Source organism: Rhinolophus sinicus, linkage group LG10 (assembly GCF_036562045.2).
Source record: "Rhinolophus sinicus isolate RSC01 linkage group LG10, ASM3656204v1, whole genome shotgun sequence".
Classification (NCBI taxonomy): Eukaryota; Metazoa; Chordata; class Mammalia; order Chiroptera; family Rhinolophidae; genus Rhinolophus; species Rhinolophus sinicus.
Genome location: NC_133759.1, coordinates 2,044,448 through 2,070,605, shown reverse-complemented (window position 1 = coordinate 2,070,605; position 26,158 = coordinate 2,044,448). Strand labels below are relative to the sequence as shown.

The 26,158-nt window shown below is 41.3% G+C and overlaps 1 protein-coding gene across 7 annotated transcripts in view; it reads right to left on the bottom strand.

The window, feature by feature from the left end:
* Positions 1-10,722: 10,722 nt before the first annotated feature.
* The window catches only part of CNTN6 (contactin 6), a 251,908-nt gene continuing 236,472 nt past the window's right edge, over positions 10,723-26,158 (bottom strand). For all 7 annotated transcript variants that reach the window (XM_019755810.2, XM_019755809.2, XM_019755811.2 and 4 more), the window contains 6 exons: positions 22,383-22,617; positions 22,159-22,274; positions 20,770-20,956; positions 12,990-13,102; positions 12,075-12,243; positions 10,723-11,261 (listed from right to left, as the gene is read on the bottom strand). In XM_019755810.2, coding sequence (XP_019611369.2) covers positions 11,146-11,261; positions 12,075-12,243; positions 12,990-13,102; positions 20,770-20,956; positions 22,159-22,274; positions 22,383-22,617 — 936 coding nt within the window. In that variant the 3' untranslated portion in view covers positions 10,723-11,145. The remainder of the gene's footprint in view (positions 11,262-12,074; positions 12,244-12,989; positions 13,103-20,769; positions 20,957-22,158; positions 22,275-22,382; positions 22,618-26,158) is intronic.

Genomic DNA, 26,158 nt, shown 5'->3' with positions numbered 1-26,158 from the left:
AAATGTGTTCTTTCTCCAGAAAAGTTCATCTTGCTAATAACAGATTTTTTTCTTTACTTCTTTGTGGAATTGCAAGTCAGTTTCATCTCATGATGCCAAAAAATTAATTAGTGACAGTCGCCTGTGGCACTGTGTTTAGAAGGATTCTGAAGGTCAGCAAGAAAGATTCTTGTGGTCATGGGATGGACACGTTACACATGTCAGAAATTGTCACCTTTACTCCACTAGGTTGATAAAATAAAGTATAGGTAGATGTGAGATAAAAGAGGCATTACAAATAGAATTTAATGAAAACTTGTTTGATTGTATATTATTTCTCTTCCATAAAAGTGATAAAATCTGAGCACTGTCTACTGGTTTTGAGAAACAAGGAGCACAGCAGAAAGCTGTAAGTGGAGTTCTACGAAGAGAAAAATCTTTTGTAAAAGATATGTCATGGTCATTAACTCATTGATTAATTGAATCTTTTTTTAATTAAACATTTGTGTTTATTAGATATTTATTCCAATGTATCATTTGTTACTCATTTGTTTCTAAATGAATTCCATTTATTGAGAGCATCCTATGGGCTAGACATTGTGATAGGTACTGGGGGTACAGTGATCAACCAAAAAAAAAAACGCCCCTATCCTCGTGGAGCTTGCAGTTTATTGAAAATCACAGGAATTAATTGAAAACTAACATAAATAAATGAAAAAAACTGTAGCTACGACAGATGTTAGGAAAGAGTGATATTGTGCAATGGAGGAATGTAAGGGGGATTTACGTAACCAAAATGAATCAAACTTAATGAGCTAAAAGGATCAGGAGGAGATGAGTGAGGGCCATAGGAAATCCAGGCAGAGAGAGCAGCGTGCGTAAAGGGCCTGTAATGATATGGAGCACAGCTCGTGGGTGGAGGGGAATGAAGTTCTGTGATGCTAGAACACCGAAGACCAAGGCTAGAGTGCTCACAGATGAATGTAAAGAGGTTAGTAAAAGGGAAGGTAAACAGCAGAAAGGTAAGGCAGGGACATTCCTGGGAAAAGTGGGAAAATGGCAGATGGGTGAAAGGCATTCATCTGATAAAGGGGATTTCACTGACCGGAAGCGCTTTCTCTACAGCCCTAATTCCTGCAACGTGGGTCTTAGGCTTCTCCTTCTTCTCTCCTGTTTTCCTGCAGCTCTTGTTCCAAAAAGGAAGATGTGTCTCCCAGAAACCACGCCACAATGCGAACAGCGCTTTCTCAGAGAACCATGGTTTTATTTCACAGTGGGGTTCTTGAACCCTACCAAATGCTGTACGGTTCCCCCACTATGAAGTAATGGGCACTGTGGGCTCTAGAAGAGACCGCCTTCAGCAATATTTCTATGAAAAAAAAGTGACTGCTGTGTTTCAACAGCCAAATGACAGGTTTCCTAAGACAATATAATTTATTCATGAACTGGTGACTGTCTGTCCCTCAGAAGTATCTTATTATTTCATCCTATCTGGAGTCTACAGTTTGGGAACGACTAGAATGATCTCCCACCAAGAACTCGCCCCACTCACGGATCCTAGGGTTGCTGGTACCAGGCCGGCTCGGGCGGGTGACAGAGTGACCAGGAGTACATTCAGGAGGATAAATGAACATGGTCCTTGCCGATGACGATGTCCAGATCATCTTATCTTTGGATATTAACTTGCTTTCTGGACAAAGGAGGCAACAGTGCTGGAGTTTTGTTTGCCTTGACATGTAAGTGTACAGAAAACACATGCTTCTTTAATTGTCACACAGCTAACAGAGTTGTCTTAAGTACAAATGCCAGAAAAGATAATTCATGTAGACTCACCTGTTATATCTTGAAATGTTTGCTTATCCACTTGCCTGAGATGAACTCATAAAAGATTCATGTAGGTAACAGGCTTATATTTTCTTCTTCTTTCAAGGTACTCTATTTATACAAAAATATTAGAAAAAATTTTTGCAAGCAAACTAGAGTATTTCATATTGTAATTCCATATTCTTGTATTTAGATTCTTTTTGTTCTAAAACACACTGCTAGCAAAATACATTCTTACTGTTAAACAACAAGCCCTAACTTCAGTAGCTCCCTGCCTTGCATGTTTCTGTGTTCCTTGCATGTTTCTGGAAAGCCTACTATGTGCTCAGCATAATAACATGTGCCGGACTAGTCACAGCCCTCAATTATGTCGCCGTTATGTGAGGGAAGCAGGCAAGGAAACCAACAGTAGAGAAACCCCAGTGCCAGATGCTGAGGTGGAGACGACACAGAGCTCGGAGCGCAAGGGCTTGGAGCAGCGCATGCGCAGTCAGGAGGAGGGGGACACGTGAACGCTCCCACAGTGGCCGCGCTGGCCCTGGGGCCGGATTCTGAGGACGCCGTCCCGAGGTGGGCAAAGGAAGGAAGGCTTCCGTGAAGGAGGAGGAGCACACGCCAGTGGCTAAAGGACACAAGGAAACGTCAGAGACCAGCAGGTCGCTTGGTTACTCTCAAGTTACTGGTCTAGAGTTTGATGCCTCTTGTTTGGGATGGAGTCCAAACAAACAAACAAAAACTGTAGAAGTGCTGTTGATTTCCAGTTGTGGATTTGGAATTCGGTTAAACCTGAGGACACTTTCTGTTCTGAATGCATCGGTAAGCAATCCTAGTCGCCAGAAGTATTCTGCCAGTGGTGTTTTCTGGTTAATTTTGAACTATAGGTAACTTTTTCTTCTGAACATTTTAGGGGTAAGAAAATACTTTTAAGCTTAGTGAAGTCGAAGTGGTAATGTGAATTTACCTGCTTGAATGGCTAATTCAGATCATACCGTGTTGAGGGTCCTTGTTATAGAACCCTCATGTGTACATTCAAACATACGCAGTTATGCACCATATGTATGAGCTCGGAAACTATGAAGTAACTTAGAGCTGCCCAAGACATAGCCGTGCATCATAAGAAAGAAAATCTGAGACTCAGAAGTGAAATAGCTCATTTCAAAAGTCACCTCAGAGGCCAGGGTCACTACTGCCTACTAATGAAAGAGCTGGAACCTCTGGGGAAACCCAGATCTCCTCTATCCTAATTGCAGTGATGTGTTCCTTTGCCATCTCCACCGCCATGTCTTACAGACATTGCTAACATACCCAAAAAAGAAATCTTGGTTACATCCTGTCTTCTGTATTCCCAGCTGTGGCTCTTCCCTAGTCTTCTCCATCTGATAAAGTAACCAAAAACATCAAAACAGCCCTTACCCACCTTATAGCCAATCAATTGCCAATTCTTGACAAGTCTACGGGATCCATTGCCTGCTACCAACTCAGGCTGAGCCACTGTGATCGATCACACTCTGTGACAAGGACGACTGTTAGCAGCTCTGGTTCCACTCTTGACTCCTGGCAATCCATCTACCACAGTAGTCAGGCTAATCTTCTTAAAACATACACAATACTTACAACTTAAAACCAAACTTCTTGCGACCCAGAAGTCGAGGATACGCAGGCCCAGCTTACTCTGCAAGCTCAGGCCGCTGTTCTCTTCCGGCCCATCTTCCATCCGCTCTCTCTTCCTTGAGTAACTACAATACCCTGAGCACTCTCTGCCCTCAAGGCATCTGCAGATTCCGTTGCAGGTCTCAGCGCAGGTGGAACTAGTTCTAAGACGGACGTCATCACCCATCCGACGCTGGCCCGTTTTGTTCTCTAAGGCTGCACTTTCCTTACTTCCTCTTAATTTGTAATTATTATTTTAGGTGGGGCAGGTTGAGGGGAGGGTGGTGGGTTTATTACCTGCTCCCACCTTGGTAACATGTTTCTCCTCCTCATTATTATTATTATTTTGCAGAGACAAGCACAATGAATAGAACATGGTAAACAATTAATAAATGCTTCTTGAATGATTTGAGGAATTATAAATGTAGATCTATTTAATGAGTAGTTGCAATGTGTCTAACCTCAGTGTAAACAGAAATAGATTCTTAAAAAATAAATGACATAATTTTTTCATTTTTAATATATAATATTTTCATTTTATATAATGTTCATTTTTATTACATTAAATAATTCATGGAAGCTAAAATGAAGCATTCATGTAAGTACACAGTTATATAAAAAGACACTGATAATATTATTAAGCTTTCAAAACCACAGGGCAAAATTAGGAATTAACGTAACTAAAATGGAAAGAGAAAGAAGCTCTTCCCACGACCTAATCTGAAAACCACGATTGGCGTCCTCACTTCCGTACTAACTACGCTTCATCTACAGCCGGAAGTTCAAAGACAGCCTTGGCCAGCCAGTGCCCCGCACACTGGTTTGCCATTTCAGAATGGACAGACCCCTTTCCAGACTGTGTTCTACGTGTGTCTCCAAACAGCCCACGAGGTCGACGGAGAAGACGCTTCATCCTCATTTTACTGATGAGGAAACTGAAGTTCAGAACAGCTAAGGGTCTTACGATGATCTGACGCAGGGTTTTTTGGTCTTCCCACCATCAAATCTGTGTTCTGCGTACATCACATCATGTGTAAAGAGTCAAAGCTAGAAGCCTGAAGAGGCCTGGCAGGTGAATGGATGGACTGTGGAAGCTGGGAGGGGAGTGTGGTGAAGCAAAGAGCAGTCTAGCTCGATGGTTAGTGTCACACAGCCCAGTATGACCCAAGGAAAGCTGGATTCACACGGAATCATCTCACTTTTCAACACTGACAACTATTTCAATCTTCTAATAAATAGATACTCATGACATCTAATCTGTCTGTGGCTGGCTTTGACCTTGGGCAAAAGTTGACAACCTCTTTAATGCCCTAAAAATATTTCACCCGAAAATTTCAGTACATCATCAGGTATTCAGGACTTTTGGAAACAAAGCCAACTGAATCTTACAACACGGCCTAAAGAGGTAGTACCTTAGAAGAGGACGACATGACTGGGTGTTGTACCTGCCAACTGAAAATACTCTCCATGTCAAATATATGGATTTAACATTGCTGCCGGGCGTGATGATTACACTTCACGGTCAAGGTATGGACTTGAGTTAATGTGGCCGCAGGGAAGATGACTACCATTTAGACCTTGGAATGATCTACAGGCCTTCCGGACACCGTGGGTGGCGCCCTTCTGTGTACTGACAGCCATAGGTTGTAGGCCCTTCACATTGTCTGCAGTTGGAACTCATTGTTTGGCAATCATCTAGCTTGAGATGGTAAGCGTCTCCAAGCTTTGCTCAAAGGAACTGGAGCCTCGTCCTTGCACTTAAGACTCTTCAGAAACCTTCAAAGCTCTATTCTCCCAAGAATTTAAAGGGTTGAAAATAGCTCCCTATGAGTTTGCATGTCTAAACATAACAATAATTTAGGATGGCAACATTTTCACTTTTAAACAGATAAGGAAAATGATCGGATTTAGAAGGCCAGTAATACATTCAATTATGCTCTGCTGTCAACAAAAATAGGCTGAAATTAATCTGCTCAATGTAGCTCTTGGAGATTTTATAACTATTGGGCTTAAAGGCAATAAAAGTTGCCTACACTCATTATTGCTACTATCTGAAGCCCTGGAGAACACTTGAGTGTTGTTATGAGCAAATATCGTTTGAGGAACAAATCCTGTCACTATGACACTTAGTCTACAAGCCGGAAACTCATTCTCCGTATACTCAATGAATCGACATAGATTACCTCATGTTTGCATTGAAATGATTTAGTCCACGAAGGCCATTATGAAGTCAGCTAAATTTTCAGTATCTCAAAATGATTACCTTTCTAACTTTCTAATTACTGTTTCCTCCAGCCCTGGTACCTAGCCTCAGTCACTAATGTTTTCTTTTATCAATTGCCACTGCAAAGAATCAACATACTTCTGGGAGAAAATCATCCTAGTAAAACTTATTGAACTTATGAAATGCTTTTTCATCTACAAAGTGATTTACAAACATTAATTAATCACTGTTCAAGAATAGGTCCCTACCCAATACAGCATCCAGTCCAGAATAAGGGACAGGTCTGCAAGGATCTCAGCCGAGCATACCTCCTGGCCTTGGAGGTACCTGGGGAGAAAAACAGTTCATTGTGTCAACATTTCTTGTCTCGCCCATTAAGCAGCAACTTGCTGCCTGTACTTAAAGAGTCATCAGCTTTGCATCTCTCCTGATCTCTTCCTTCACAAGGTAAGTATCTTCTAAGGTATACCTAACCAGATTGTAAAGTATACGTTTTTAGGAACAGGAAAATGATTTAGCATTTCTGATGTTTTTTCAAAAATGACCATATTCCATATCACCTTTTTTTAAATTAGTTTTTAGGTGTACAAAACAACCTAGTGATTAGACATTTCTATACCTCACAAAGTAATAACCCCAATGAGTCTATTACCCATCTGACACTGTACAGAGTTATTAGAATATTATTTACTGTATTCCCTATGGTGTACTTTATATCCCTGTGACTATTTTTTTAATTATCGTTGACATTCAATATTATTTTGTATTAGTTTCAGGTGTACAGCATAGTGGTTAGACATTTATATAATTTATGAAGTGATCGCCCTGATTAGTTTAGTACTCATCTGACGTTATACATAGTTTTTACAACATTGTTGATTATATTCCCCATCATGTACTTCACATTCCCATGACTATTTTGTAACTGCCAATCTGTACTAATCCCTACACCTTCTCACCTGGCCCCCACACCCCCTCCCATCTAGTAACCAGCAGTTTGTTACATTCATTTCAAGAATATATTATTTATCCACCAAAATCTGGAGGTTAGATTAGCATATTATTTTAGTCAGGCTTATTAATGAAAAATACTTATGCTCCTGAGGAAACTGAAGGAAAACAAATTGCTCCAGTAGTTGGCTGAGTAAATTAGTTCAAAAAGCAGAATATGTGTTTTAAGCATCATTTTCTCTGCCCTGGACTGTACCAAAGCACTGTCAAGAATGGAATATTAAAAATAATGAGGGAAACAAATTTGTTTTTTTATAAAAATTATGTTGTTGTGTAAAGACATAAAAGAAAGTCTAATAGCTACTATACATACTTCATGAAAGAAAACCAATATAATGTGAAAGTAGAAAGCAAATCTCCACATTTCAAGATAACAAAAAAATTCCGAATTCTGATATTCTTTTTTCATTGTTATCTTGATTATATGAATAGCTTGTTACAAAAGGTAGACTGGGTTTCTTAGACCTGTGGTTCATCAGTGGACATAAAGAGAACTTCCATAGAACCCAGACACTGGTACTCACGAGATGCAGAGTAAGATCTGGACCAACTATAGTCAGTAGACATGAAGTCAAATATACTAATTTGATGGTAATGAGATAAAATAAGTAAAAGTGTTAAAAAAAACTAAACCCCAGTCATTTTCAGATGCTTGACTTTCTCGGAAGATAAACTTTTAAATAATAATAATTGAGTTAATGTATATAACCTGCTCTTTGCCAAGTAAGAACATTTGAAAACTGAACAAGTGAACTAGTATTTATACTCAACTCTGTCTCATCAAGTGGATATTTTACCATAAAAAGCAGAAGAAAATCATCATTTCCCAAATGTTTCATAAATTATTCATGATTAAAATCTCACCACACTGTCTGAATTTTTCTCATTTTTTTCACTGAACAATGAAAACGTTATCACAGCCCTGCACGTGGGAACCAGGAGAGAACAGCAGCAAGTCTCCATGGAGCATGGAGACGGGTCAAATCTCCAAGGGTCCTTTGCAATGGGAAAAAGCCGCCTCAATGTATCTATTGTTTTAGTAACATCAATCCCAATTAAGGAAGCTCAACACAGTCACTTAGGCTGGTGAAAATACAGAAATAAATGGACAAAGCTTTGCAGAGTGTGTGTGGGCTGTGAGAGATTATAAAACATTGTCTTGTACTAAAAATAGTCATCTCTGCAGCTTGCTATAGAATTGTGGGGCTTTAAAGGAATTAGGAGCTGGTGGGATCCCACCATTTTCTTTACAGATGAGTAAACTGAGAAGACCATCTCAATAATCCCATTACGAAGTTGAAGGGATTAAAATGGAACTCTGTAGAATCCTCAAAAAGAGGTCTATGATGCATTTCTGTGTCAACTTGAAGGGGCCGCGGGGTGCCCAGATATGTAGTTAAACGATATTTGGGGTGCATCTGCGAAGGTGTTTCTGGGCGAGATGCGCATTTCAGTAGCAGACTGAGGGAAGCAGATGGCTCTCCCCAGTGTGGATGGACCTCACCCCACCCATTGAAGGTGTGAATAAAATAGAAGGCTTGAGGAAGAAGGACTTGCTTCTGCCTGATGGTCTTTGCCCTGGGACATCGGTCTTCTCCTGCCTTCACACTCAGACTCAGAGGAAAGTTATACATGGGTTCTCCTGGGTCTGCAATTCTTAGCCTTCGTAATTGTGTATCCATTCCTTATCATCTCTCTCTCATACATTAGATACTGAACTCTAGAAAAATCTCTGTTGGATCCAATATATAGTTCCACAGCAAATAAAGCAGTAATTATGGTGTAGAGGGAGGGTATAAAACTTGCCATCCAAGATGGAGTACAGACTGGTAGTAAGCAGAGGCTTAAAAACAGCAGACTTCCAGGAGGTCTGATTATGCTGCTGCATTTGCGATCCAGGTCACCTCTTGCCGTTTGCATTTGCTGTTAAAGGTGGCAGGCCTGTCCCCCTGTAAGCCAAGTCCTGGGTACAGTTAGAGAAGTGACAACTAAGCAGGAAGGATGACAGTGTGACTGAGAGGAGAAAAGGGAAAATGCAGCTGAATTTGAAGCAAGCGTTCCCTAGGCAGCCTACAGCTCATAGAAAGTGTCGTATTTCCCTTTGTCTAGTGTCCTAACACCTGCTCCCTCTTCCTCTGGCTGTTTCCAGGTGCAATCACTACATCTCTTTCTTGTAAGAAGTATGGAAAAGAGTTTATAACAGTTTGTGACAGCAGGATTCTCGGTCAATAGAAGAATCCCTAGAAATCCTTCCTAAATGCCAGACTTGTGTACACATCACACAGAATATTCTCCCCAAATGGTCAGATGGAACCACCGTTGGTTCTATTCTTTAGTGCCACTTAGTGTCAGGAGTACATGGGCGACACATTTTTCTTGAAATTGTTCAGGATTTTGACATAAGCACTGGCTGAATCTGTTTTTAGAGTCTTGGATGCTTAAGGAAGCATTGTAATTTATCTCCTAGCACTCGATGATAGCAGCTCCGACTGTGTATGACTTCCAGTATTCTGTGAGCAGGCTAAGTACTTGCGCTCACTACGTCCTCTCACCCTGATAATAGTGATACGGGGAGCTAACAGATGTGTCCGAGGCCTCACTAATAGTGAAGATTCATCAGCTGAGAGCCCGTGCACACACTATTTAATATTATTGCCAAATTATGTTCTGAATAATTTAGTGTGGATTGGTGAAAATACGAATAATATGTTGGATATTGAAGAGCAATCTTTTAATATTCATGCGATTATGAGTTAACGCACACCTGCAAACGGATAAGAGTTATTGATAAGGACTGGCTTCGCCTTGGCCTCCCACACGAACAAGTGTGTCTGATACACGTGAGCAGTGGAAACAAAAACCTCACAGTCCATTTAACCCTCAGGCCACTTTGGGGACCAGGACACAAACCTCGTCTCTCGCTGAGTTGAGAAAACATGAAGACCATATGCCATCACTCCTATCTCTGATCGATACGGCCATGTCCTGGCAGGTAGCTGCTGACTGTTAACACGAGTTTCCCACACAGTGCTTGCTATGGCGTATTTATTTGTTTCCATAAAAGCACAGCCAGTCCTCACGGAGTGGGAAGCTGAGGCACATTCATTTGTCCTGTGAGCTTGATACTCTCTTGAGGCAAGGAGCACGGTCTGAACTGAAAAAACGCATTGTCCCCCTGCAGCTGACCATGCCGGGTGTTTCAAACAGCTTTAAAATAATACAGAAATAAAAATTACAAAATCCCACTGTGAGGACTGTGTGATTTGAGGGTTGTAGGACAGTTCAACTATTTTCACATAATTAAGAGGTCACACCAAGTTAAGATGGCAAAACTAGTGTGACCATTTCTCACTCCTGGCTCCTAGGACCTCAGACGTGATCGGCTGGGAGCTGGAGCAGCCGGACAGCAGGGCGACCCCTCAGGCTGTTTGTGAAGGAAAAGGGTGGCCACACAGAATGGCACCGGGCCACTCAGGAACTGTCTCAGTGCTACACAACCCCAGAACTGGGGCTACTGACTAAGATAAGTTCACCTCAGAGAAGCGTCAACCCACAAAAGTCCTTCAGCCTCGGATGGTGTAGGATTATTTCTATAGCTGGAGAGAAGATTGGCAAAGAAATATTTTGTCCAAAATGTCAAAAAACCTGGTTAAATAATTTTGTTCTCAGATTTATTGCGTAGAAATATGGCCACATACATTGATAACAATTTATAATAATTACCTGAGACTTGTTCATGCAATGTTTTTCTTAGGAGAATACGGAATTGATTAAAATAATTAAACATTACCATGAAAAGCTGCTTACTGTATATCAGAGTTGTTAGATTATTTTAGGTGGGTGTTTATATCCCCTCTTTTTTCTGCCATAAGCACTTTTTCTGCCCTTTTTATTACTGAAACTCCTAGAAAACTGAGTCGAGAACATGATATATATGGATATATTACTGGGTACAAATATCTCTTGTCCCAACTTGATTCAGGGAGAGAAGTACATCACCTTTGGAATAGCTTACATTGTTAAAGAATCCCAACTATAAACAAATAATTAAATTTTATTTCCAGGTAGGGTGAAAATTTTTAGTACTGAAGTAAATTGCCTAGAGCATGTAAAATGTACATTTTAGCTACGATAACTGCAATCTATTTCATATTTATCATCATCATCCAGGGGAGTAATTTATAAGCTCCATCTAAGTCACTTAAAAGCCCCGGCACTTACAGCTCTGTGGATTAATTTGGCACCTTCTGAATGTGTGTTATGTGCAAACTTTAAAATTCAAAAGTTTTTAAAATTCTTTTATTAATGTATCATAGATATTTACAAGATTTTAATAATATACATTGTTTTTTTGTCTTTCCTAACAAGTCAGTATTAAGAATGTATCCTGTGATGGGGGTTGGAGAGCTTATTTACAGAAGGACTTGCTTTCAAAATACTCTCAAAGATTTATGGTTTTATTCATCGTATAAGGGGTTGAATAGCAAAACAGTAAAAATAGCCAAACAGTAAAAATAGTAAAACAGGAAATGGATGCTAGGTTCTAAGACTGGGACTCCTCTGGAACTCAAACCTGCAAAACATAAAAATAAAAAGTAAAATTACTTGTTAGTTTCATTTTTCATGACCCACATGCATACTATAACTTGTTTCCTAATAATATATTTTAGAACACTTGTTTCATTTACATTATGCTTAATTTTAGGATGTGTCTCTCACTTTCTGTCCTAGGATATCTGTTTTAAATTCAGAAATGAAAAAAGAAAAATGCCTAGATTGGCCAAGTCTAACTAAAGGGCAGATTAAGACTGGCCAATATGTGGTGGCTGATGACTTTCACTCAGTCACAGCTTCAAACAGATGAGTCAGTGATTCTCCTAAGGCATAAATAATACATTATTATTCCATGCTCAATCACACTGTTTGGTGTTACCTGCTTAGAACATTGTATCGAGAGTATGAATGTTGTGATTGATTAGTGATGTCTGCTATGGATGTGGAAATAGGTATGTGTTCCCCTACTTCATATGTGTTCTCCCTGCTCCCAGAAGCCTGAGTACCCATGGAAAAAATTTCTGATTTTTGTCCAGTAGACTGAATCATGCACCAATGACACAGTTGTTAGGTTGTTGTTGTTGTTGTTGTTTTTGAGATTCCAATGAGGAAACATAAAGCTGTTTGGGATATGTAAACATGTTGCAAATCTGAGGAATTATTTAAAGAAAAATTGACTCATCACCTCTTGCTCACTGTTAAAAATGGAAACACAGACCTTTCATTTTTTTACCCAACGTTTAAACCAAAATTGAAACGATTCCTAGAGCCCAGATTTCATGCTGCGGCGTCTGGAATCCACCTCTGCAACAGCAATGGGGACTCGACTTACTTGACATTTTTGGAATCCTAATCTCCTCACTGCTGCTTCCATCCCCACCGTCACTAACTGTTCTTATTTCAATCAGGTAGTCCTCTTCAAACGGGACCAGGAGCTCAGCCGATGTATTGTTAGTTTCTAAAACGTGAGTTTTACTCTGTCTGTTTTGCCGGTACAGAATCTGAATAAAATAGTGAATCAAGTTAAATAGACATGAGCCTTTACTAAGACTCAGACTCTCGTAAGGCACATAAAAGACATATCACTATAAATGCCCTACTCCTTGGATGGAAATACCCAATCTATACTTCTTTTTAAAGATTTTAGTGTTAAGGAAAAGACTTCCTTTTTGGCCAATGCTTCTGAAATGAGAATAGATTTATCTCTAGTAATTAAACAGCTCAAGGCTATTATCTTTGGAGTTTGCTGTGAAAAGTCACTGGTTAGTTTGGACCTATTTCAAATTTCTGAGTATATGTGCTTGCCAGGAGATGTCTGTCACCACTGATGGAAATGACCTGCCCTGGGTATCTGACTGTAGACTTAGATTCCTTTCATGTTGTTAAAAGATCACGTCCTACCACAGCTCACATTCTAGAGATTATATTTGAATAATATTCTTTGACCTCATTTTTGTCACACACTTACTGCCCACATCTTTTGATGGCCAGGAGAGTCACTTGAAGAAAAAAATCTTGCGTACTATAGTGGTTTATCTCTTATTGTTCGGTGACACATTACTAACCTTAGAATATAAAACTTTTAAATGAAGAATTTAAAAATAACAATACTCAGTATTTCAAAACATTTTAAAAAGAAGATTCCTGTATTTCCATATGCATACAACTTGTTTCATAAATGGTTTTGACACTTCTGGTTTCTTTAGTAACTTAATTGATATGATTAAAGGAAAAACTAAATACACACCTTGTAGCCCAGCACTTCAGACTCATTTTCCATGGTTTTTACATGCTCCCAGTTCAGACATAATTTAGAGTTTGTCAGCTTCCAGGCAATGTTAGCTGGTGGTTGGCTCGGAGCTTTAAAAAGATAATCAAAGACCCAAATGAATATGAATTAGCACATAACCATTACATGACCCATCAACATGAGAAGGGATAATGACTCCTAGATGATCGTCCTGGAAGAAACTAAAATGTTTTCAGTGTCATTTGAAATATTAATTCTAATCAGAATAAGCAAAATCATTTAAATTCAGGTCATCTTGGGATGCCTTTGTGACAAACGTATGAATAAATAATGGTTTGCTGGCTGTCCAGTATTAATTTATTTATCATTGCTGTTGAGTTTGTTTACTTTGCCACATAGCAATAGATGGAGGGCTTCTTTATCTAGTGGTCCATTTGGCCATGAATCAATACACATGTGAGACAAATTCAGGCTGCAAACCTTTTATACATATTGACACAGAGGGGTTCATTCTCAGTAGTCTTTTTCTTTTTAATCACATGTTGGTACTTTCTGACTGTAACACAATCAGCTCAAGATATTTTAAGCAAACTCTCAGTTGTAAATTGCAAAGGATGAGGGGAATCTCTTAGAACTCATGGCAGGATGCAGCACGACCTCAGGAGAGACAGAAGAAAAATGGCAAAAGCCAAGAAGATCCTTTCCCGCCTCTCACCGTAGTGTTTGCGGCGTGCTCATCTTGCGGTAGCCCACGTCTTTGTCATTCTTCATGCACGTGGCAGGAAGCATGACTGCCCACCATACCTGAGGTTTGAAACCCCCTCTGTTGAGAGCTAATCCAGGCCAAAATTCTCAGGAGGAAACTGACGATTGACTTAATTTGGCCACATGTCTATCTTAGCCCAACCAGTGAGAAAGATGCATGTCATTGATATAAACAGAGCTGTTGGGAATCCAGAAAAGGGAAACGTCCTAACTCACTGGTTATAGTGCCAAAAGGTGTCTGCCCTGAATACAAATAGTGGTTTTTAGTTCCCTGAAATTAATGTCACCTGGGACAGAGGTGGTGGGAAGAAAGGCAGGGAAGGCAGATTTCAAACTGGCCTTCCAACGTAATGCATCTGTCCAACTTGAAAGTTTACACACAGCAGAGCTGGAGTCCAGGTTAGGAGGCCATTTATCTAAAAGCATGCAGCCAATGAGTGGTTGAGGCAAATCAGAATCTTGGCCTCATGATGTTTTTATCTAGTGTTTCTCCAGAATAACATGCTGCTTCTCAAAGACGTGAGGTACATGATTATTGTTAAGATTTAAGGAAGTGGCGATGTTAAAAATTATTCAGCTGGTAAGTCCAGTACCCGTCTGGATTTATCAGGGGGATCATGTCATGGACGGTGTAGATGCCTGACCACTGCACTGTACACCTGAAGCTGAAGTAGAATAATATTAAATGTCAACTGTAATTTAAAAATCTATCTCTCTATATCTATATCTATATCTATATCTATATCTATATCTATATCTATATATCTGTATCTGTATCTATATCTATATCTATATCTATGGATATATGGATATATGGATATATAGATATATAGTCATGGGATGTAAAGTACAGCACAGGGAATAGAGTCAATGGTATTATAACAGTTATATATGATGTCAGAGGGGTAGTAGATTGGGGGGGTTATCACTTTGTGAGGGGTGTAAATGTTTAATTATTACGTTGTTTTATACATCTGAAACTAATGAAAATTAATAATAATGATGCAGCTGGAAAGCAGAGGCAAAGATAAAATCACCCAGCAAGACATTTCTGGCTTCTTATTTGATCTGTGAGGGTGAACGGGCATAGTATTTAACTCATTAGTACACTAGTGGAAATATAAATGATTTCTTTTGGAGCTTTGACTCAACTGCTATTTAATCTCTTATGTATCACTGGAAGAGTGACATGGTGCCTGGTATTGTGTTATTATATGTCCCCAAGCCTACTGGGACCTCACCAGTGTTTGTCCAGTCACTTCCACCTCTGTTGAGACAGAGTACAGAGAGTGGTTTGCCTCTATGGTCTCCTGGGGCTCAGTTTATAGTTTATTATGGATTTATCACACTGAACTATAGTTATTCTTGCTGCTGTGGTTCTGTGAATTTATTGAGGGCATGTGCCTTGTTCAATTCTGTGTCCCCAACCCCTAGTCCAGTGCTCTGCACATAGGAGAAATGCGCTTATGTTGAGTAAATGCCTGTGCAATAAGATGGCTGAAGTAAATGTCTCAGTGTCTTGGTGGCTTTCTCAGGTCACGTTAATTATGTTCTGGGCTGTGAGCAGATCCATAGGTGACACAGTGTGGCCAGTCCATTCATTATGTTATCCCATAATCAAGGCTGATTGCCACGGCCAAACCTACGGCAATCCATATGGATATACGGCACAGGCGGACAGGCCAACTGGATTGACCCAGAACATCCCTTGACTATCTAAACCAAATCAATCATCATTAAAGGCCTGAGAGCGTTGCACTTACTAAGCGCTCTATGCATGTTTGTCAATACATGTATTTCTGAAGGACCGAATGGCAACAATAATAATTTTGTAACTATTCTCCCTCAAATTATCCCAATGTGCTTTTCCTAATCTTTTTCTCAGCTATAAAAAACATAATATAAAAATTCTTACAAGATATCACAGTTTTAATATCTAACATACTCTGGTGACCCATTTCTTTTATCTCTGTTCTTCAAAATGAAGCACTAACGTTAACATCATACAATCAATACAGAGAAAATATCAGTTCGTGCGGATGCCGCTGGCAGTGATGGATTTTGCAGGTTCCATCTATTGGTATGTCTGTTTGGTCTGTTTGTTTGTTTGGGTAAAACTGTTTCCGACACTATGAATCCATCGCTGAAGCCCCAGGCTGGGAGACAGAGGACTGACTTCTGCCCACCACGAGGCTGTGTCTATACCCATGGCACTGAGGCGTTGGCAGTTGTTTCCTCATGTATCAAAGCAGAGGAAAGCATCCCAGGGGCATAAAGTGAGGAGAGTTCTATCAGGAATGAACGCTTGGTGTGAATGGCCAGCTGTATGGATTTGTCAGAATGTTTCCCCTCTCTTGCTGTCTGTCAGGTAGAAAGAGTTGGCTATGAAGTCGGAGACTTGAATCTGTCTCCAGTCTCTGCCAAGAGACCTGATGGCCCCATCTTTGGAATGAGACTACAATCTCCTACTTTATAAATGCTTAGCTTACATGAAATAAAATGGGAAACGCCTCTCACTTGGTGAGTGGTACATATTAAGAAGCTCAATATCTGTGAATCGTCGTCCCTGAGAGGGGCAGTTATCCCCTGGGGTGTTATGACATAATGACTTTTTCAATTGTATTCAGAGTGGTTTGTTACTAATAACACAGTTCCAGAGTCTGCAAATGAGGCACTTCTTAAATATAATGAGGGTAGTTTCAAGATTTCCCCTTCATAATATTGCTGTTACTTGGGTCCTCTATGTGCTTTTTGAAAAAGGCAGATAGAGTGGTAGAGCCTCAGCTCGTTATCTGGGAAGTTTGCCTCAACTACAGCTTTTCTAATCTTTGCCCATGAGTGTGATGCCAAGACCAATGTCTTTGGCCTAGTATTTAAAAAAAAGTTTCTGGAAGTTGCTTGGAAGGCCATCACCTAATGTCAGCACTGTTCGCATTCCAGTTTCGTGAGTTTTACGTACCTGGTTAATCTGAACTGCAAATATCTATGATGAAGCCGAAATGTCTGTTACCTTAAAAAACCAAACACTACCCCATGGATAACATGAGACATGTGCCAAAACTTTGCACCAAGTTGGCCAATGGTAAACTCAATGCAAGCATTTTTCTAATTTTTAAAAATCTTTTCAGGCAATGTCCAAAGACTGAATCATTTTCTATTAATCAAATGACAGAGCGACATTACACCAGCCCTCCGCCCTGCAGTGGTTCCCCTGTGATCAATTTTCTGGAAATGGCATTTATATTCAACTGTGGTTCACACTGTGAACTCAATTCAAAAAAACAACTTCTTATGTTCCCCTTCTAAGTAACAGCATGGGGCTGACATTTGGGAAAGAGAGAAAGAACGTACGTGCAAGATGAAATAAAAGCTCAATGCTTTTTTATGTCTAAATATGGATTGATTACATATTTACTACCAGAAAAATCCAGTGCACAGCACTCGTCAGTCAATGTCAGGGGCCAAATTGAACCAACATTTGCAAACACTTTCTGTGGCTGGGTCTAAACACTTCCTTCTAGGTCCGCAGTGCTTATTTTTTTCTTTGCCTTTTGGAATTGATGCCAATATTTTGCCTCCCTTTCCCTGCAAATCTGAATCCCATGGAAGTGGTGTCTGTGTGGATCACCATATCTCTTCAGCACCCCTCTGTTGCCTTTGGAAAGACATGATTTTCACTAAGTTAGGACACTTTCAGTAAAAGCACTGTTTACTTGAAAAAATAAGGTATCGTCATGGCCAGCGACTGTAACACCAGACTCCAGAAGCTCTGTGTTGCCGTTCCTTCTGCTAGGAGGTCCTCTGTCCACTAGTTCCTCTCTGTCTTCCTACTGTATCGAAATATAGAGCCTTCCCCATACAGGCCCCTTCTTACGTATGTCTCAGCCTCTTGTCTTCTTCACTGCTTTTCATAATTTATGATGATTTCATGTCTTGTTTTTTTTCCTTGTTTTAAGTTGCCTCCCCATTAAAAGAGAATAGCCCGAAGACAGAGGCCTTGCCTGTTTTAACCTCCATGTGGCATTTAACCCAGTGCACGGCTCACGGGAGGCACGATTTTCTTGAGCGATACACGCATCATCATATTTTAGGGGGTGAAAACAAAGCCTCTGTCTTCTGCTGAGTTTACCCAATTAGAAGGAGCAGAGATTTTGGCCAATGAGAGCTCTGCTTCATCAGAATTTACAAAGGATGATCAAACAGCAGACTGAACATCTAGACAGTAACAGTATGAGTGTGTGATGGATGCAGAGTTGCTGCTGTCACCACTGTTCAGAGGTCACCTTGATGGCATCTCAAGGATATGGGGAATCAAAATTAGATCCAGGGACAGCACTTGGAATCAGGGCTACCTTCAATGTCTCATCAAAGCCATTTCTCATCTTGACCTTGGATGTCCTTCCATGGCCCTTGGAGAAAATGTCTGAAACACACTTACAAAGAGAAAGAAAGTGGAAAGCAGCTGTGCCTTCCTACTCTAAGAAATGGAAAGAAAGTGATATTACCTCTAGACAAGTGATCTGACGACACGTTAGCATGCACTGATCTCTGGGTGGATGGCAGCCTCAGCTCACCTTGGTGTGCATTTCAGCCTTTAGTTCTGAGAGCAAACTCTAGAAGAAAGGATCATCCTCTATGGTTTTCAGATGAGAAAACAGGTTCTGACTCATCAAGGTAGTAGACTTGTCACACAGATGGTTCTTGGCTGGGGCGAGATCACACCCAACTTTCTTTCACTCTGAAGTCACATTCTAACTCTTTCTAACTCTATCTAACAATAAGCCAAAGCTACGGGAACACCTTGAATGATGCAAATTACATTAAAGGGGAAACTTGGGGAAACATAGACCAGTAAAACAGACATTGGGCTTCTCACAGGCATGGCGGGAACACGACAAACTGAGAAAACACGTAAAGCCAGATAAGTGAACGTGAAGGTTTAAGATCAGTAAGTCTGGCGCTGCCAGGGCTAGATGAGGAGCGGGGCACAAAGGAAGCTGGGGAAAGGTCTGGAATGGCCTTTCTGCTGGCCGTTGTTCTCTAGCACAGGGCAGACAATAACATTTTGGCATTCGAAGACGTATGATCCCATTTTAGGAAGGAAAATGTCCAGGCAGCTTGAGGTTTGGACTGAAGATTCGAGAGTCTGGATGGAGAGAGACTATTCAAGTGGGTAGATGTGAAGACTTCAAAGCCGCACGGTGTTCGTGGGGTGAAGACGTTCGGGAAGTCATGTTCACAGGAGGTCAGCCTAATGATGCCACAAGAAAACCTTTCCAAGCATTTGTTTTTCTCATATGTAGGAACTGAAATACCAAACACCTTGATTTGTTTGAATAATTAAGTGAGATAATGTTATGTAGAAAATTAACACCGCGTCTGGGACACAGAAGTGCTCAGTATTGTGTAACTGTCATTGGCAGAATAAGGGCCCCCCCAAACCTGTTCAGATCCCAATCCCTAGACCCTGTGGCTATGTTACTTCCTATGGAAAAGGGGCTTTGCAGGTGTGATTAAGGAATCTGAGGTGGGGAGACAACCCTGGATTCACGAGGTGGGTTCAATGTCATCACAAGTGTCCTTGGCAGGAAAAGAGGGAGGCAAGAGGGCCAGAGTCAGAGGAAAAGTGATACGCAGAGGCTCAGAGTCAGAGTGAGATTTGAAGACAGAGGAAGAGGCCACAAGCCATGGGGTCTCCAGAAGCCAGAAAACACAAGGAAACGAAGTCTTCTGCAGCCTCCAAAAGGGGCCCAGGCCTCGCCCACACCTTGGTCTCCAACCAGTGAAACTCATTTCTGACTTCTGACCTCTAGAAACAAGTACCAGTGTGATAAATCTGTATTGTTTGAAAGCACTAAGTTGTAGGAATTCGAACGGCAACACTAGGAGACTATAGCTGTGTGTATACCATTTTCACGGTGCCAGCGACACAGAATGCTAAAAGATTGAAAGTAGAGGTTTGACTAGTATTTCAACATGATGACATGGAGACACGTAGACGCTTCTTCTCAACTCCTTTTGGCCATTTTGGTAATGACACTGAAGCATACCGGCTATTGAAAGTCTAGTTTAAGAAATATTGTAACAAGTTTCCCAGAAAAGAAATTAGGAATCACAAGGGTTTTTGTTTGCTTAATTTAGTCAGGAAAGGGGATGGATGTTAAAGAAACACAGAACTTTACTTAAATTTTTCTGACTCCTACATATTTTTCTCCATATTGCATCTTTCCATGTGTCCTGTCGGATCAAACATTTACCCAGTTCACACTGTGCCTCATTGTAGAATATCTGCACGAGACCGGACTCATTTGTAGAACAAAGGCAGCAACAATCAGCTACTCATCCTTTACTGAGTGGTTTCTGCCTCTGTGACAGACACGTGGTTGACCCTTAAGGGAGGCATGAGGAAGCATAAGAGTCCATGCCTCAGTTTCAGGGCCTCCCAGGTAAACTACAGTGATGAGACGCCCTAGAAGGAAAGATCTAGACTACCTGACTATCACATTACAGCACACTCTGGAAATGAAGCATTAAGCAAAACAAAAGCAGACGAAACACCATTTACTAAGCATTTACTAAAGTATGTCCTAGACGCTGGCTATCAGTTATCCCTTCCAATCTGAACAAAGCCTTGTGAGGAGCTACGTACAACTGTTTCCTTTATTTCATAGTTGAGGATATTGAGCATGAAGGATGAAATAACCACAGAACATTCCAAGGCTGGGACAGGGCATCGGGGTCCGTGTCCTTAACCACTGCAACCTCCTGTCTTTATCTCTATGCTCAGAATGTTCCTCTTGCGGAATTCCAAAAACATCAGACCAGTTCATTTTGGTTGTTACCAGAAAGTTTTCACATTCAAGGGACAACTGTCCATATTTAAGGACAAACCACTCAACCAGACGAAGCAATCAGTGAAACGGCGAGGTGGGAAGGATGAAATGGAGCCTGAGCAAGGCATATGTTTCTGTTCATAGATGAGTCACGGTCTCTGGGATGTGGTCATACTTACGAGACTTTTTGGTGGTGACATTGACTGGGGGGCTCGAGGGCCCTGTTCCGCCAGTGTTGTAAGCTCTGACGGAGGCGAAGTAAATGGTGTTTGCTTTCAGCCCCGTGATGGTCTTGGTTGTGACATTTCCACTGACTCTGATCTTACCGATCATGGGTTCTCTGGAGTCATCTGTCCAGTATAAGACCTGCTCATGAAAAGAGAGCGAACAGTCATGGTTTCCTAGAACCATCAACCGCAGCAGGTTAGGGAATAAGACGGGCTATACAACCACAAAATAAAATCTAATATTTATAAGGAAGAAATAAAAAATACAAATTCACACTGGAAATTAGAGAACTGGGTTTTTTTATTTTTAGATTATTAAAATAACATATTTCATGAGATATCTAAAGGTTATCAGCTTTAACGAAGGGTCAGTAATAAGTCAGACCAAAATAAGATTCATGTGTCAATCAAAGACTTCAGGTCTGATGTTTCGCTCTTGACATTTCCTCAAGAGTTCTTTGAATCTCAGGTTAATTAATAATTTAGCTGTACTGCACCCTTCCTATGCATTAGCACTGTGTAGGCACACTGAGAAAGAGGAGAGAATAAAGCACGGTCCCTGCCTTCGAGCCCCTTATAATCTAGTTGAGAGGTTAGAGCATTCATGTGAAAAGAAAGTGGAGGGTGCATTTTAGGGAATGATACAGAAAGACAATGCTCTAAGAATCTGGCGAAGTGACAATAGGCAGTGACTGGAGAAGAGTTCAAAGGGAAGGGCGGGCTAGGGATGAGCTTTGAGAAGGAAGCAGGGTTCAGGTAAGAGGTAGGCATTCTCGGAATGGAGGGCACAGGCCCCTAGCGGAGGGGCACGGAAAATAAAGGGATTTAGAATTATACTTTTATTTTAACTCCAAAATAAAGTGAACCGTGTCAGCCATCCCTAAGTCTCATCTGTCAGCTTTGTGCGAACAAAGGTCCGTGAATGTGAAGTGTTTTGCCTCCTTGTACATAGACTACAAATGACACATTTAAGAGGATCCTAGGATTCTCCTTGTCACTTAACTGCCTTTTCTTAGATGACCTTCTTTTCAAGTCGTGCTCCAGTTCACAGAGCACTTTCGCCAGTGAAATTCTCCTAAGGTTGAAGCTCACTGAGGGTGAGATGTTTACCTTCCCCCAAAAAACAAACAGGCCTGCCACGTGAATAATTAATAATCCTCTCCTGCTCACTTTGTAGGTGCCACCCTCTGGAACTGCTGAGGATACCGGGAAGACCCCTACACTCACGCCCTCTGGCTTTACACAGACGTGTGATGCCCCCAGAGCTGGGTGGCATCCTGCTGACCAGGAGCCATGCCTGGATGGGCACGTGCGCGAGGGGAAGTGGGACCCGTGGCATACCTCATAGCCCAGCACCCTCCCGGTGTTCCGGTTCCAGGCTATCGCGTTCCAGGAGACCTCCATTTCCGAGGCAGAAAAACTTTGGACAGAAGTTCCCCTGGGGGCCAGCTGAGGTTCTGTCATCCAGAGAAAGACACAACCAGCTTTAGTGGCACAGTTCCAGGACAGTGGAAGCAACCTACGCTGGGCCTCCAGGAGGCCTGCCCCATGCTGAGAGCACTCACCGTCTTCCCCGGAGTAGATGACAGACATGGCACTGAGGGCCCCTTCTCCTTCCGTGTTGTACACCCCCACTTTGACTTCAAAGGGAGACAGGGGCGTGATGCTTTCGTTTCTGTAAACGAATCTGGATGAGTCTACAGAAGGCACTCTTTCCTTGGTCCAGGTTGCTGAGCCAACTGGCCGTAACATGACCAGGTACCCAAACTCCCCTCCGTTCTGCAGCTCTTCTGGAACAGGCTTGGGCAGAAGTGAGCAATCACTGAGTATTTACACAAATAACTTATAGACCTTTTATAATGCTTTTCGATTACTTGGCATATCTTTCGTAGAGATAAACATGGATATTTATCATGTTTAATGAAGTATTGAAAAAAATAATACTTTCATTTGGAATGCCAATTAGGAAAATGGTCCCAATTAAAGATACTCAGATAAATAATGGAAAGTTTTAAATAGAAATGGAAAACAGATTTTATGTGTTTATATTTCTTTCCATGATTACTCAAAAGTTATAATAATAAAATGGTTTAGAAGACTGAAAGAGTTAATAAGTTAAAACATATTTTTATATGCATATGTCAATATGCATATTTAAACTCAGCACAGAATTAACTATTTCAAGGCTAGCTACATTTTCCATTTACAACATTTTTCTACAAATCCTTGTAAGATGCAGGCAATATAATTATTGTGCAATAAGATTTGCTTTTTAAGACATAGGATAATATTACTCAAACCCAAAAGTATAAGTGACCCCCAGTATCTTTTAAACATATATCTTCATTACTAGGAAGATCAGTGTGCACTCTTCCTGACATGAAACAAAAAGTAACTTTGTTAAATCCCTGAGAGACTAAGTTCTTTAAGACTCATTTAAAACCTAAACTTATTAAAATTACAAAACAAAAATAGATACAAGTTCCCCAGAACACTACCAATACTAAACATTATAATCACATCAATAAAATTGAATCTGTGCTTGAATTTAGACAAATGTTCTACCTGTTTATGAGAAAATTGTATTTAGAAATCCATGGAATTTATTTCGCTTTTCCAAGGAAACACGCTTTTCTTTTCTAAAAATTTCACAGACTAACAGTCATACCTGATAGGACCTAACGCTCGAGGCAGTCATGCCCCCGACTCCATTTCTGAGGTTCTCCTTACCCACTCCTCATCCCCACTCCTGTGTCACATTATCCCGTGACAGGGGCCACACCTGATCACCAGCGGTAAGCACCAGCACCACCGGCACCATCTTGGCCCAATCTCTGAGATATTCTGGTGCAGAATCTCTGTATTCTGTAGTGTCTAACAGACCCAAGCAACTCCTCCCCTCCAGAGTTTGAGAGGAAACACAGATGTGTGGGGGTGACAGCGGATAAACTTAGAGCAGCAGTGGGTAGAAAACATACAGTAGTCGTGATCTGAAGCACAGGAAAGCTGTAAATTATAGAAAGAAGAGATGGAATGCAGCTGTCGGCCAAGTGGAATATTGGAAGTAAAGGGACTGGGAAGAACCGAGGTACACGCACAAGGGACTGTGGGCTCCGGGGCTGGATGACCAGAGTGGCTGACCGCAGACCAGAGCAGCCGTGCTCAGGACGGGGATGGTTGCTGTTCCGCTGCTTGGTTTGACCTACCTGCTGTGTTACTCAGACTTTCCCATTCCCCATTACTTCCCACGTGGCTTTAAAATGAATCCCCATTAACGGGGATGACCTGAGCGGGTCTGTATTTCTTGCCACATGGAACAGTCTAACGAACACGGACACTGACAAGAGGAAGGAACATGGAGGTCCTGAAAGATGGAAGAGAAGATGCTGTCTTGGAGTGACACATCCCAGAATTAGCATAGGCAATTTTGAATGGTATGGAAGATTTTGATGAAAATGTAAGTGTTTTTGATGCTTCTCTGATCTCCGGTTTAATCGAGATGTTTAGTTCATCTGAGAAGGTGGGGTGTTTTTGTTTTTCTTGGTCAGGTCCAATTAGTGTTTCTCACGGCGTTCCCTCAAGAAAGATCTAACATATGTAGTTTAGAGGGAAAAAAGAGACTTAGGTTCTTTTATTCTTCTCATATGTGCAGAGACAGAGGATGGAGAAACACTCGTATACATAGCTGTTTAAGATGACCAGAAGGAGAATTTTCTCCTTTAAGCAGAGGAAGGGTTTGGTAGTACAAAGAAATTCAGGAATTCTTTTGGTGGTGAAATCTACTCAATTTAGTAAAGGCTGATCATACAAATCTCAGCCACAGTGTCTGTAAGCACTAAATCTTCAGGACGGACCAAGAGTCAGCACACTGTGGCCTTCAGACCAAACCTGGCCTGTGGCCTCATTTTGAAAACGAAGGTTGTGGGGAACACAGTCCTACCTGTTCCTTTGTACATGGTTTATGTTTATGGCTATTTTTGAGTGACAGAGAAGGGTTGAGAAGTGCTGACAGAACCACATGGCTGAGTGTTTTTCCTGGCTGGCTCTTCACATAAAAGGTGTATCACGTCCCAGTCTAGGTGTGTCCCTGACTCACAGCACTTCATCCTATGTGTCTAATTTCATAGTCATATTTTCTATGAGATATTCAGCACAAGCACCTGAAACTTAGAAGTATTTGGGAGAATACATTAGAATCAGATATAATAAACATACCCTTAAAAAAGGAATTAGCAGTTACTCCATCCCAAAAGTTAGATACCATGTCTAGGATATTGGAAGCAAAACAAAATACACAGAGGTTCACGGCACCCCAGAACTTTTCCAATAGCAACATCAAAGATCACTGATCACAGATCACCACAGCACATATAATAATAATGGAAAAGTTTGAGATATTGCAAGAGTGACCAAAGCGTGGCACAGAGACATGGAGTGAGCAAACACTGTTGGCAAAATGGCGCCAACAGACTTACTCAACTCAGGGGTGTCACAAACCTTCAACTTGTAAATAACCCAACATCTATGAAGAACAATAAGGCAAAGTGCAATGGAACGAGGCATGTCTGTACATCCAAGGTGTACCTGTGGTAACAGCACTCACAGATGCAAAGGACCCCTCAGCAACAGGCTTCTCAGGCCTGGCGTTACTGACATTTGGGGCCAGATCCCTCCTTGTAGGGGGCTGTCCTGAGCCTTGGAGGATGCTTGCAGTACCCTGACCGCCACCCAGGTGCACCCCTCCGCTTCGTCGTGACAGCAGAACACTGGAGGGATGAATTAGCCCATCTTCTGGTGAAGGCTAGTCCTCTACACATCAGCCATGATGATCTTTAATTAAAACACACATAGCTGTGATCTTTTAAGGTGTAAAATTAAAATGTGCATAGACGTGGAGGTGTGGGCAGAAGGAAAGTTATCACCAAAGGGTCAGAAATATGTATACAGGGCGAGGAAATCAGGTGGGGCTCTTTTGACTGGTACAGCTGATAAGAAAGGTACAGAGAACCCTAATTCCAGACTTGAAACCATTTCTCTGAGGGCTGCCTGGCACAACTTAGCCTACCAGCCATGGCAAATGTGTACAAAAGGAGTGTTGGGTAGTTTAACGAGAGATTTATAAGAAAATAATTCTTTGAGAGAGTTGTAGAAAAAGCTGTGCCTTGTCACCGCTCCAGAAGGGGAAGTAAGGGGCTATACCTCACCTCTTGCCTACCTAAGGGAACAGGCTTCAGAAAGAGCTACACAGAACTTGGGAGACACGGGCTCTTTTCACTGATAAATGCCTGAGAAGCTTGTGAAGTGGAGAGACACGTGCACAGTGTGTGGTGGCGGGAAGAAG